Source organism: Melitaea cinxia, chromosome 10 (genome assembly GCF_905220565.1).
Source record: "Melitaea cinxia chromosome 10, ilMelCinx1.1, whole genome shotgun sequence".
NCBI lineage: Eukaryota > Metazoa > Arthropoda > Insecta > Lepidoptera > Nymphalidae > Melitaea > Melitaea cinxia.
The window spans coordinates 12,070,926-12,086,521 of NC_059403.1; the positions used below are offsets into that span (position 1 = coordinate 12,070,926).

Genomic DNA, 15,596 nt, shown 5'->3' on the forward strand with positions numbered 1-15,596 from the left:
AACGTCGGAGAGTGGTCTCAAGAAAAAATGACAGAGGCTGTAAATAAGGTCCAGAATAAGGTGTTGACCTTACGTAAGGCTGCGGAGATTTTCGAAGTGCCGTACACGAGCTTACAAAGAAGAGTTAATTTATCCAGAGGCGTTATTAAACGTCGAGGTGGACAGCCAGTTTTAGATGATGAAGCAGAACAGAAGATAGCTGACCGGCTATTGCACTTGGCAAGTCGTGGCTTTGGAATCACACCCAAAGCGGTACGTAAGTACGCGTTTGAATTCGCAGAAAAGCAAAATATACAACACAAATTTAACAGAAGCGCTGGAATGGCTGGCCAGGACTGGTTTCATTGCTTCATGCGAAGAAATAAAAAATTAACTATTCGGAAGCCGGAGGGTTTATCTAGAGCAAGGATTGATGGTATGAAGAAAGAAAAAGTGGCAGAATTCTTTAATACTTTGGAAACAATAGTAGATAACAACAATTTAAGAGGAAGACCTGAATGTATATACAATGTTGATGAAACAGGGATGCCGCTTAGTAATCGTCCACCCAACATTATAGCCCAAAAAGGTGCTAAAGATGTTGTTAGCATGACCACTGTTGAACGAGGTGAAAATGTAACCGTTCTAGCCTGTATGAATGCAGCAGGACAGTACATACCTCCATTTGTTTTATTCAAAGGTGTGCGTAAACGTGACGATTTTCTCCTAGGTATGCCACCTGGCACTGAAGTTGCCATGACAGAAAAGGGCTGGGTCACCGAAGAAGCTTTTAAGTTGTGGCTGCAACATTTCAATCGCTACCGGACCCCAGGAAAAGTAAAACACCTGGGATAAAAATTAAGAGTTCCTCAACAAAACAGAGAGAGTGTCAAGTGCCCCAAGTCCAATCCAAGAGTTTTCAACAGGTGCAGCCACAAGACCAATCCTCAAGTGTAGAACAAGTGCAGTCAAAAATAATGGTACAAGTCCAAGCCACAAATACAAAACCACTTGATAATATAGTGCCATTCACAAGTTCGCAACAAGCTCACGAAGCCCAGCCTCCCACCTGTGCAGAAATAATTAAAGAAATTCTTCCATCACCGTTAAAGTCGCCAATTCCCTCTAAAAAAATTCGTAAAGTTTCAAAACCGGTCTTGCATTTAACATCACCTCAGAGTAAGACTGCTCTTCTTGAAAAAGAAACAAAGAAGAAATTTAAGGTAGACAATAAAATCAAGGAAAATAAGGAAAAGGCTGTAGGCAAAGAAAATACTTTAAAGAAGATGAAGAATAAAGCAAAGCCTGCGATAAAAATTAAGAGTCCATCTGCAAAACAGAGAGAGTGGCACTGCATTTACTGTTCCGAAATATTCGTTCATCCACCAACAGAGGATTGGATTCAGTGCAATGCCTGCGAAGAATGGTGCCACGAAAAATGTGCTGATATGGGGGGGGAAAGGGGACCATATATATGTGAATTATGTGCCCATAATTTAAATTGATCTCATCATTAAGTTTTCAGCGATTCCAAAGCTATAGTGTTAAGAAACTTAAAATTTTGTTACATTTTGTGTACGATCCGATTCACCCCGAAAATTGGGGCGATTCGGATATTTTTCTTTTTTTCGTTTTTAATAGCTAATTAAGAGAATATATGTATGATTTAAGTTTTCAAATGTTTACTTCATAGCTGATTGTTACTTCTTACGTTTTTATCAATAAAAATAATATTATATAACACTTTAGTATGATTTGCTCAACCTCAAAGAAAAAGTGAGCCGATTCGCCTCGGTCTACCCTAATTTGTATATTATATACTTTTCTAGAATACAAAATCTATGTGGTAATGGTAAGTATAAATAATTATTACCCTTGTTATGTTAACAGTTAAATTATTATAATATTATTAATATATAAACTAGAAAATACTTTTAAATGTGTTGGCACTTCAAGAAATACTTCGAAATTGCATAATCAAATAACTGTATTGGTTGTATAACCTCAATAAATTCTAGATAAATTATTTACAAATATATAAAATCAATAGAGTTGACACATCAAATGCGTTTTACGTCAACCATGACAGAGATAAGGATTCGGAAGGGACACCGAACCAACTCTGCCTTCCGTTAGCGCCATCAACTGGACGCCCTGGACAAGATAACGAGGAAAATAATATACGAGTAAATGTTTGCAAAGATATATATTTTATTATAAATTTTTAAAGTTATCCTTTTTTTGCGCGTTAGGGAAAAATGACGAGAGTAATTTTTACGATGCGCGCACACACCGTCAAGGCTCAAAAGGAAAAAACGGAACCATTATAGGATCACTTTGTTGTCCGTCTGTCTGTTAAGACCCTTTTTGTTAGGAACACGTGGAGGTGTCAAGCTGAAATTCATATCAAATACTCAGTTCTACTGTCCCTTAGTGACTCAACCCTTATTGAATCAAACTTCTAAGCTAAGGCAATAAAAAGATACAGCCGTTTATGCTGCAAATTTTCGACACGCGCAACTAATTAGTTGAAATTAGTTGCCGTGAAAGTCTTCAGTAGCTTTGGTTATAAGAACGTATATTTATTATTGGGTATTATGTATAGTCAGTAGTCATTGATATTCTCCATAATATATTTATTCTATTTATAACGTGGTTATAATTGTCATGGCATGCCATCAACGTGAGCGAGACTTGCAAGATTTCTAATGCAAATATTTACAATGACATTTCATTCTCATGTGTTTGGGGTTTCCACAGTGTTTGAAAAAGTTGGTAATATAGTGTTAACAATAACACTTTGAAATTAACAACTCTTATTTACAATTTACAAACAGATTTCAATACGATTTGCATTTAAATGATGGTATTCTTTACCAACAAAAAATAATTTTTAACAAAAAAAAACCGAAATCAAAAAGGAAACTAAAAAGTGAAAAATAAATTTACTTAGTACAAAGTAATTCGTATTTTGATTTAGTTAATCAGAAATGATTAAATAAATATTTTATAATTTTGAAGTCGGTGCCAAGTAAAACAATAACTACTCTAGTATCTACTCGTAAGTTGTATTCAGTTTTCTTTCATAATTTGTTTCATTGACTATTAGGTTGAATACTGTTATTATTCTGTTATTGTTTTGACATATCTAATAATATTTTTTGTACTTGTTTGTTGTGTGTGTGTTGTTTGTATTTGTTATTGTAGCCAGGTTGTTGTAGTATTTACTTGGCACCAACTTCAAAATTATAAAATATTTATTTAATCATTTCTGATTAACTAAATCAAAATACGAATTACTTTGTACTAAGTAAATTTATTTTTCACTTTTTAGTTTCCTTTTTGACGTCGGTTTTTTTTGTTAAAAATTTTTTTATTTTACAATTTTTAGTGATGGGTAGACCTAACAAGGATGCTTTTTCTCTTATGTCGGGGGTTCGGAAACATACACAATACAAAAGCACAAACACCCAGATCATGACAAACATCTATATTGCCAATACAAATCTCTGTCGTGCGCGGGGATTGAACCCACTAACGCCAGCGCAACAGCCGGTGCTGTGACCGCTGCGCTAACGCGTCGACATACTATGAGTAAAGTTCGCTATCAGGTGTACGTAATAAAAACCGGGACTGACAGCCTAGCGTGTTCTCTGAGGCTAGGTTAGGAGAACCACAAGGATTAACAACTAGACCGAAAATAAATATTTGTATAACCATAAATATCCACTCCGAGCGGGAATAGAACCCGCGAACGTCAGTGTTTAGGCGCCACCGACAAGGCACATACACCATTATGTCAAAGCGGTCGTCAAACAGCAAAAGGTAACTGCTGTAAATTGTTGAGAAATTCCCTCGAGTGTTTATAGGCTCCATCATCAAACCTGGTCCTTCGACACAGATGATCACACAGCAGGTAATTGCTATAAATCGTTGAAAAGTTCCCTCGACTATCTTTCGTCTCCATCATCAGACTGTAATGGCACTTATAACTCATACAGGTGCAAAGTTCTCATCAATAGAAACGAATTAAGTTCAAAAATCGGGTAATTGCTATAAATCGTTAAAGAGTTCCCTCGACTATCTTTTGTCTCCATCATCAGACTGTAATGGCACTTATAACTCATACAGGTGCAAAGTTCTCATCAATAAAAACGAATTAAGTTCAAAAATCGGGTAATTGCTATAAATTGTTAAAGAGTTCCCTCGACTATCTTTCTTCTCCATCATCAGATCGACTCCAGACCTTTATTAAATAGTAGTGCTTTATAGTACTTAATGAAAACATGATTAAATTTACTAGTCACCCTTACGATTTTTTAAAGTTTCCCTCGATTTCTCTGGGATCCCATCCCGTCTATATATATATATACGGTCGAATTGAGTAACCTCCTTCTTTTTTTGAAGTCGGTTAAAAATACAAGATAGCTAAAACATTATGAGATATTAACTACAACCTTATATCCTGTAACCTTTATATATACATTATCACATTATATTTATACATTATAAAATTGTAACTGGCTGATGTCTTTACACAAAAGATTTATAGGAAAGAAGAATTGAAGAATTGTTGAATGTTTCTGAGACAAATTAAAAACACTTCGTTTATTTTAAGAAGTATCTATGTATCTGCGTTTATTTTTGTACCAACGTCACATTAATTTTGCAGCAAATAAATGAATAAATAAATAAATATCTTATAAAATTCACACACAGCCGCCTATTCTCAATGCGAATCGAACCCTCAGCCCGCGGAGCAGAAATCGGGGCCACTACAAACTGGGCCAACGGGCTAGTCGAAATGGGACGCTGTCTTCCGTAGTTGTAATTCTGAATTAACAGCTTTGAATCTGGTGTTCATGTCGTCGTCTGATGCACAATCTAAAAGTGGAGTTTACTCTATAATCAACAAGCAGTGTTTTTATCTATGTAGCAAAATCGCATAAACGTGGGTTTGTTTCCAAATTATTTTTTTGCTTTTACACCAAAACCCACCTTCTATAAATTAAATTTACCTAATTCACAATTACAAAAAATTGGTTGGTTGTTACATTATTTATAAATAAATTAGATTAGATTTAGATATATCAATAATAGAATAATAAATAAATCCATCTATATTTTTAATATAATTTCAAAAATACTTTGTGATTCATTATCGTATTATCTCCGTATTAAACAAAAAGATAGATCGCATCATCCTCGTTCTATGTTTGTAGACACCGCAATACAACCGGGAACGTGGCTTGAAAAACTTTCGAGCGACACGACTACGCTTTTAAGAAGTCAGCGACGCGACTCTGTATGCTGGTAGCGTTCACGAAATAAATATGTGGAACTAACTATTTACTTTAAAGCTTAAACAATACGGAGTTCACTTATCCGCAAATGCATTTTACGAGTCCCGCGCGGGAAATTATATTGAGAAGAGAAACGAAGTTACTCCGTGGATACAAGAGGTTGTGACCGTAAACAAATCTCAGCTTGAGTTCACTTTCTGTATTAAATAAAACGTGTTCCTCTTTTATTTAATAGAGATGTAATAGGTTTCAAGGTCTTACCAAATCTATAATAATACAATGATTTGGATATTTACAATTACTTACAACAGAATATTTTGTATTATTGTATTAAACGTTAATTTGACATAATATTGAAGTTTATTAATGAAGTCTTGACTTCATTCTAAAATATGCACTCCAAAATACGTTAAATTAATTTGTGGAATATTTTGTAGATTAAGCATTGTGCTTAAACTACAGTATTACAAGCTACAAAATTATTTTAATTAAGTTATTCAGTTAAATTAGACTAGCCCGTTGGCGCAGTTTGTAGTGCTTTGTAGTACTTTCTGCTCCGCGGGTTGCAGGTTCGATTCCCGCCTGAGTTTTAAGTGTAATATTTATATTTATCAAAAAAATATTTAGCTATAACAGTCGACTATTACCTATAACACAAGCATTAAGTTGCTTACTATACATAGAAACAGACGACCGAGTGTGTATGTTATAAGATATTTATTTATTATTTATTTATTTATTACCATCTCATTACTTACAAAATTATTTTTATACACTGTAATAATTGTGTTTGCTCACAAACTAAAAAAAACAGACTTCATTTATTTCGACAAGTAATACGACGTAGGTAGTCAGCAAAACACTCAATAAACTACACATTGTTAGGAACAACTCAAAAAGTAGTCGTCATATCTTGATCAAGTTAAAATGGGAACACGCGACAAAAACTTGCTTTCGGTTAACAAAAGAATCATCAAAATCAATAGACCCAATAAAAAGCTATAGGGCAACGCACATAAAATAGAGTTGGATTCAGAATCTCCTTCTTTTTTGAAGCCAGATAAAAAGAATTATCAATTTTATAGTAGGTAAACATTTAGTTTGATGAAATCACTGGTTCCGTGCTGCTGTTGTGGCATGTGCAATATATGTGCAGACGCCGCGTTGGCGCAACGGTCACAGCCATGGATTGTACCTGTTGCGCTGGCGGTTGCGGGTTCGATCCTCGCACATGACAAACATTTGTATTGGCCATATAGGTGTTTTCCATGGTCTGTCCTTGTGGGTCTCCCCACCGTGCCTTGAAGAACACGTTAAGCCGTCGGTCCCGTTTGTTATCATGTACTCCTGATAGCGATCGTTACTCATAGTAGGGAATATATCCACCAACCCGCATTGGATCAGCGTGGTGGATCAAGCCCTGATCTTTCTCCTACATGAGGAAAGAAGTCTATGCCCTGTAGTGGGATATTACAGGATGAAGCATATATGGGAATTATATTTTAGTCTAAATGTACATAAGGAATCAATATAGAACTGACTTTGTATCGTTTCTGCTAGATTTCGTAAGAAGCAGCAAAAACTTGAACTGTTTTACGATATTTGATAGTTGGTATTATTTTTATATATAAACAACATTATTTTAGGTTTTTTTTTTTAATTACAAGGAGACTGGATAGCGTTTACTGGTTCGTTTTTAATGTCACTTCTATGTTATTGCAATCCAAAATATATTCATACGAAATAAAGTTATTTTCTCAAAATTATTATTTTGTGGTTTATCCAATATCGGTCATACAATACATTTTTCTTATATTAGGATACAGTATTTTTAATGATAGTCTCTAAATGTAACTGTTAATTTTTTTAGACACTTATTTTTACAATAATGTAAACATTATAAAACCTAAAACATTATAAACTATATACAATATTGTTGATTATACTTATAGTACTTTACAAAGGATATTTTCACACAAAAGGAACGCAGTTAAACCAGCCAGCAGCTTAAAATTCAAGTTAAAAGGCGGATATTTTTCATCTTGTTCTTCTGTCTGCCGCAGACGTAGCAAAGATGTTGCTTTGTCACAAAGAACACACTCTGAATAAGGAATAAACTGCACAGATATAAAAAAATAAAATGGTGTTGACATAAGAAAATAGAAGTGATACTTTATAATGAAAATACATACCTACACGATTTATGGCAAACATTTTTCTTTCCTTAACGTTCCAATTCAAACGTTTATTACAAAGGAAAATTTTAGTTATATGTGGCTATAAATAATCATAAATACGTACCTATTGGCCTACCTATGAATGAGTGGCGGAAGACCATCTTCACGGGTTGCAAAACCCACGATAGCACCTGGTTCGAAGACCTGGCTCAAAAGCGTGCCAAGAGACACAATCGCGAGGGGGCTCCTCCACCGATGAATCCCCCATATGCGTGTCCAAAATGTGGACAAATATGTCGTTCACGGATTGGCTTATTAAGCCACGAACGGCGTTGTCGCATAAATAACACAGACACTGATTAAATCATCTGTCAAGATGTTACAGGCCTTATGGATATCGAAAAAAAAAACATATATGTAGCTATACCAGTCGGCTGTTACCTACAACACAAGCATTAAGTTGCTTACTTTAGGAACAGACGACTGTGTGTATTGTGTAGATATTTATTTATATTTATGTCTCATATTTGGCTAAAATTTAGTAAAACAAGTAAAAATAACATACATAAATTGAGTATTATACAATTGTATTACACATTGTTGAACAGTCAACAAGAATAAATATTATATTTCACGGTAGCAATTTTATTACCACACAAGAAAAAATATGGGTAGTAGCTATCAGTAATACAGAGCTTTATAATTATATTTGAAATTTAAAAAAAAAATCATTATTTTTGCCAAAATATTTTTCTGTAAAAATATTCAATTTCATTTTCCTCGTAACGATCACCTCAAATGTAGGGGGCAGGTTATAATGGGTTCTATTCACCGTTGAGTGACACTCGAGGAAATGGCACATTGTTGCAGCGGGTGTGATGACACGCCAGGCAAATCTTTACAAACAATAGTGAGTAATGTCACAAGGACTCTTCAATGGTGTTTGTGATATATTTGAAGCGGCTATTCTGTTTGCACACAAATACGGGGAGATGAGGCATGAATAACAATTTTTTATATTTACATGACTGATCTTTACGTGTAAAACGTAATAAATTTTTGTTTTTTATGTTTTAGCACTATGATTCCTAGGGTAGGCTTAATTTGATGAACTAAGTATTATACTTATTTGAAACACACAACTAATGGACAAATTACAATTATAAAGCTACACTTTTTTATTATAACAAGATATATTGATTGGCTGATTTAAATTTTGGCTCAGTTTGCAAATAGAATAATTGTGTTTGCTGGCAAATGAAAAAAAAAACCGACGTCAATTACATCGACAAGTAATACAACGTTGGTAGACAAAAAAAAAGTCAAGTAAATACGCATTATCAAAGATTACTCCAAAAGTTATAATCAAATCTCGATGAAATTTAAATGTGACTACATGATAAACATCGACTTTCGATTAAATTAAAAATCATCAAAATCAGTGCACCCAGTAAAAACTTATGCGATTTTTCGAGGGTTTCCCTCGATTTCTCTGGGATCCCATCATCAGATTCTGGTTTCTTTATCATGGTACTAACATATATACGGTCGAATTGAGTAACCTCCTCCTTTTTTGAAGTCAGTTAAAATGGCTTATCTTTTTTTTTAATTTAAAAATTGACACCCACGGGCTGGGAAACCAAAAAAAAAACCATGTTTGAAAATACATTGAATTGTAGCCCAACTTATGTTGTTTTTTGCTCCTATAAAGCGTTGTACTGTGCCTTGAGATAGAGCTAGGACACATCGTTACCAACAACCTTAAGACCAGCTATATGCTCAAAAGGACTATCTCCTGCTTAGTTTTAAATTTTTAATTTTTAGTTAACTGATACTAATATCAATATCAGTTTTTAATTATTTTCTGTTTTTGTATTAACAATTTTTATGGATAAAGACAACCGAAATGAGAATCTCCTCCTTTTTTAAAAATCGGTTAAAAATAATCATAACATGCCGGATTTTTTATGGGTTCTTCTCAGCAGAATCTACATTTTAAATATGTTTTTATACAATAACAGCTTTATGCTTAATTTATTTTAACTATTTTTAATATTGAATTAAAATTAAATTTGTTAAAATACATAATATTTAAACGCTGAAATTACCAACATTTAGAACGAAACTCTTAAGAAATCGTAATACAAGAACATATTACCTATAACATTGTCGATTATCATACAGGACTATGACTCGTAGTTAATTAAAATTACCCTATTTCTCACGGTATTCATACTTTACTCGTTTAAAACACAACACTTATATATTCTGAGAGGAAGTGAACAAAAAGTGAATTAGTATAAAAAGTGGCACATCCTGAACGGGCAGGCCAGGATCGGTCCGGGAACGCTCGAGACGGAATTCAAATTAACCACTTCATATTCCGGCCGGCGCTCACTGAAACATTTATGTGAACCTCCGAAATATGTAATGAAACACTGGTAGGTACAATAATAAGTTGTTTCAGAGACTGCTTACGTTCATTTTATCACACTGATTAACTGCATATCTAAAACTAAGCAGGAACTTTGTAATTGGGTAAATATCTGTTTGTGGTATGTGCAGAGCCGTCTTAGGGCATGTTGGGCACACACAAACTTGGGGCCCTGCTAGAAAGCAACAAGTAGTAGGTACATTATATCCAACTACGTCATTTACAATCACAATTCTCATAATATTACTTAACACGCGTTATACTTTAACCTATCGAGGATCACTCGAACAAGTGGAACTTATAACATGAGTGTGAGCGGTTATCGCGAATGATTAAAGATGTGAACCTGAGCTTACTAAATAGATGCCATTGTTTAATTATTTATAAAATGTTATAATTTACGATAAAAGTTGGGGCTTTATTTCAATCAAATGGTTTTACATTAAACTCCGACGTATGTACCTATATGCATGTAAGTCTGTAACCTTTTTCTGAATCTGAGTATAACTCATACAAATATTTTTATATTCGTATGAAAATACATACGACGATTTCATTAAATTCAATAGCAATTTTACCTACTTTTACAAATATATTACTAAAATTTTCTCATTCACCGAAATCACGGCATTCGCAATAATAGTCATAAAGATACAAAAGCATTTGAGGTAACTCGAGATATTGCATGTTGAACAATCGAGGAAATCGAATCAATCGTTTATGTAATCTGAACCGGATCAGATCTCGGGCGTATTGTAGCGCTATATCTACTTCTATTGACGAACCTTTGATACGACCGCTTAGACAACAAAGGCAGGTAAATAGTTATCCACATTACATTCATTATACGTGTATATTGCACGACAACTGTCAAATAAAACAATATTTAGTCAGAAAACATATAGTCAAATATACTGTATTCAAAAAATTAATCTACCCTCTAGGTAATTTAACTAAGCTTAATTTTGTGTAACAAATACTATATTATATTAAACCAGTTTTACAATTTACATATTATCAGATAGTTTGATTTAATGTGCTTTGTATAAAGGTTCATTTACTTTATTCAGATTAATAGCTTCCAACAGTGCCACAGTACCACGGATTATTTAGCCAATGTCACGTAGAATGGAGGAGACACGAAGGAGATTGAAGTCGAATAATGAAAGGCCCTATTTAAAATATAAAAATATTTTAAAAAATGTCTTTTAAAAGTTAAAAAACAAATTTCTCTATTTATATAACTACATCGATCCATAAACATAATATAATATTTTATTGTTCTTTTAAATGAAAAATATCGTTATATAGTTAATATTTTATGTAATTTGAATTAATTAATCATCACTCATCATCATCATCACTTCAGCCTATCGCAGTCCACTGCTGGACATAGGAATCCACAAGTTCGTATCAAAAATGGCGTGAACTCATGTGTTCTGCCCATAGTCACAACGCTGGGTTAGTGACCGCAGGACTGCTGACTTTGTCGCACCGAAGACGCTGCTGCCCGTCTTCGGCATGTGTATTTCAAAGCCAGCAGTTGGATGGTTATCCTGCCAATTGGACGGCTTTTTAAGTTCCAAGGTAGTAGTGGAACTGTGTTATCCCTTAGTCGCCTCTTACGACAACCACGGGATGAGGTGGGCTATATTCTTTACTGCCGTAATCACACAGCAAAGAATTAATTAATAGGGAAATCAAATTAACAACTCACAAATATTAAACGAATTTGCGTCGTATTACATTAAATTATTTTCAAAATATTAATAAAATTTTATTTAAAAATGAAAAATTCAAAATCACTTTAATTTCAAAACTTATTTCTATTTATCAAATAAATAGCTCAGTATTTGTAAAAAGAATGTAGGTACTGGAGTTACGCATGAAAACTCTAAACATTTCTACTTTTTTCTCTGAAGTCGTAAACTTTAATAGCGCTTATGCACATCATAGAAATGCTTTTGCTATACTGAAAGTTCGTCGCAAGGAATAGAAGAACAAAAACTGGTTTTAAAAGCTATTGCTCTTTCCTTCGCGCGGCCTCATTTTAAAATAAAACACCTTTACTTCAACGTTGTAAAAGAAGATTACCCATTAGCGTATAACATAAATTATATCGTGATAATATTGTACACAAATTAAGATTTAACAACTTTTATATTGTTCGTTACCAATTATAATATAGTTATGGAATCACTTCCATTCTACTTTCATTATATGTGAGTGCAATTTTAATAAGCGTGAAAGGACACAGGAATTACTTTATATATTTATTAACGTATATAACGCAATTTCTAGTTTGTTGACACTCTGAGATCATCAGTTTTTTTTTTTTTTAATCTAGGCTAGTGAGAAATTAATCAATATTTTATATTTCCATATACCTACTTTTAAAAATAGATTTGTTATTTTTGTATGATGCGTAATTTAATGTTTACTTCAATAGCTTGACAATTTTTCCTCTAAAGTAAATCTCCAAATAGGGAAAACTCTATGATACATATCAATTAACAAGTAGTTACGCTAAATCACGAACATATAAATAGAGCATTGACATTAGAAAAACATCAGTTGTACTGAAAAACATAAATTGTACGGCGTATCACAATGGAAATGACTGTGAGTTTCTAATTTTATTTCTAATGCTAAAGTTTTTTAGTAGTAATATATTTTTTTACCTTGCCAAAAAGGTTGTGGTTATTATATATATTTATAAATCATAACAATTTATGTAAACGTGTGTTGATGTGTGTTTGACTAGCCCGTTGGAGTAGAGCAAGGGTAGCATCCCTTTCGTATAAATATTGAATTGTTCAAATTTAATTTATGTAATTTCAGGTCAAAAATCTGTTACTCATATTTTTAATTATTAAAGGAGTCATTGTCATAAAAAGTGAGAATGAGCACTCCAGTAAAAATAATAGTAATAATCCATTGAATAAATTGAATAACTTAACGCTATATAGCAATACTGATAAGAATACCGGCCAAAGTAAAGAATCCAGTCATATCAGGATAAAAAGGCAATTTGGATATGGTAAGTACTACTTCATTTTTACTTTCATTTTTTTAATTCCATGCCTTCATATTTAAAAATAAACAAAAACAAAAACTCCTACATAACAATTGAGAGGTATTGCTGCTAAAATTAATTTAAATACAATTTTATAATTTAGATTTTTTATATATAAAAGAATTACAAGCTTTTAATTTTGTATATCTTTTCAGATCCACGTCGCCCACTGCCTATAGCTATTGGTGGACTAGGAATTGGAATCGGAAGACCTGGATTTGGTTTTGGTAGACCCAGTTTTGGTGGGAGAGGATTCGGATATGGAAGACCAGGTTTCGGTGGTAGGGGATTCGGTTTTGGTGGAAGAGGTTTCGGAGGACGTGGATTCGGTGGCCGTGGATTTGGTGGAAGGGGATTTGGTGGAATCGGTGGAAGAGGATTTGGTGGATTTGGTGGACGAGGTGGACGTGGATAAAATAACATATGTGATAAAACTATCTAAACATGTTACTGTTTAAAATATGGTCTATATGCTTGTGCGATTATTATTTGTATTGACTGTTTTAACATAAAACCCATTTATTTTATAATTTTTTAAATGTAATATCTTGTATTCTTGCATGATGTATGATCTAAATGTGAAGGTTAATTGATAGATTATTCAAGTATATAATATAGAGTATAATAATAAGCCACTACTTCGAAAGTAGTATCAATAGTAAGTGAAATAAGCAAAAGTAATAACGTTAACATACTCAATGGTTACAGTATTCTTCGAGCAAAGCCATAACGCCATACTAGGAGGCGGTAAACATGTGCAATAAGTTACAAGATATGTATATATTTCATATATTTAACATAGTATGTCTTTCAAGATTGTTGTTGTCCTAAGAGATCCATCGGCATGTTGTTTTTAGTGGTTATGTACCTATTTGTTACTGTTATTGTCTTGGTCACATGTTAAAAAACTGTCGCCTAACAGTTGAATCAAGAGTCAATTACAGAAGGCGTTGTTACTTAAGGATTCAAGCATCGTGCATCGTGGAGCTTGCTCGACATAAAACATTTTACAATATATAGGTAATATTTGCATATAGATACATATATTATCTGTCCTAGTTTTTACTATCAATTCTTGATATTAGAGGGAGATTTTTTATAATATTTGCATATAGATACATATATTATCAGTCCTAGTTTTTACTATCAATTCTTGATATTAGAGGGAGATTTTTTATATCTCCTTATAGCATTGTTTATTATAAAGTGAATGAAAAATACACATTTATGTAATAGTAACTAGTTATTATCGAAATATTTATTATATCTAGGTTTTAATAAAACAAATCCAATTATTGAAAATAATTAAACTAAAATGCGAATATTTTAAAAATTATTTGCGCCATAATCGTTTATTATATTCATAATGAATGTCAACTAAAACCTTTTATCATTAAAAAGTTAAAGTAATCTCAACTTTCTTGAAGTTTTTTACCTACCATAAGGAAATTTAAAGTTAATAATATGTACTTATGTATTAAGCCTAAAGAGTTACTTTAGAGCAAGCAATTACTTTAAATAGTACCTATACTCGAAAACAAAAAACTAGCTAAAATCTCAAAAATGTTGGGATATTTTTATTTTGAAACATATTCTCATATATGACAAATTTAAAGACGTAAAGAGAAGTAATGTTTCACGCTGTCGTGCCGCGACTTCGTTCACTTGGGTTTTTGTTATTGTAAAAATCTTAGTAGCAATTAAACTTAACCACTTAGAAAAGTGGGTAATAAGATAAAACATGCACCAGTTTGTAAGTTACGCCTCCAACAATACTACTGCAATAATCCCATCAAATTTCAATAATCCCAAAAAAATTCAAAATAGAATTTACCTAATATATTATACTTTATTTTCTTTTATCATATACTAGCTGTGCCCGCGGCTTCGCCCGCGATGAAATCAGTGTGTCACAAAGTTTTCCCGGCAAATTTCCAGTGAAACTTTCATCAAAATCGGCTTAGCCGTTCCGTAAACCTTCCTCTTGAAGCCCTCTCTCCATTGGAGAAACCTCATGAACATCCGTTCAGTAGATTTTGAGGGAATCGATCACATACACTTTTGGGGACTTTGTTTTATAATACACTAACTGTTGCCCGCGACCATGTCCGCGTAGTTATGAAGATGTGCATTACTATTAAGATGTTTAACGCAAATTAATTTTTATTTCAGTCACTTTGCTTATCACACAGAGTAACTTTTTAAAAGGCACAATTTAGTATAATTTAATAGTTGTTTTTATAAAACCTCTCTATACACCACATTTTTAGTTTTATTTTCAGGCTGCAGTATAAATAACCAGGAACCAGGTATAAATAATCAGGCGAACTTATAGCTGCTGTATATGTTTCACACAAACTATCAACCCCAATCAAACCCTCTTAGCGGTGAAATATCGCAAAATCCGTTCTAAGCGGACGTCTCATAACTATAATCTACCTCCCTGCCAAATTTCAACTTTGTCCATCTTAGATGGATGAACCATCCAGCGATTTTTGAGTTCTCGTGATGAGTGAGTCAGTGACTTTTCTCTTTTATATATATATATATATATATATATATATATATATAGATTACGATGCATTATTTGGACACCTCCTCGCCATCTATGGAGCATACATTTTAAA

The 15,596-nt window shown here is 33.0% G+C and overlaps 1 protein-coding gene across 1 annotated transcript; it reads left to right on the forward strand.

Moving 5' to 3' along the window:
* The first annotated feature begins 12,503 nt into the window (after positions 1 to 12,503).
* On the forward strand, positions 12,504 to 13,384 carry LOC123657428 (H/ACA ribonucleoprotein complex subunit GAR1-like). Its single transcript, XM_045592974.1, has 3 exons — positions 12,504 to 12,515; positions 12,735 to 12,933; positions 13,125 to 13,384. The coding sequence occupies exons 1-3, from the start codon at positions 12,504 to 12,506 to the stop codon at positions 13,382 to 13,384; spliced, it is 471 nt and encodes a 156-aa protein (XP_045448930.1).
* Positions 13,385 to 15,596: the final 2,212 nt, after the last annotated feature.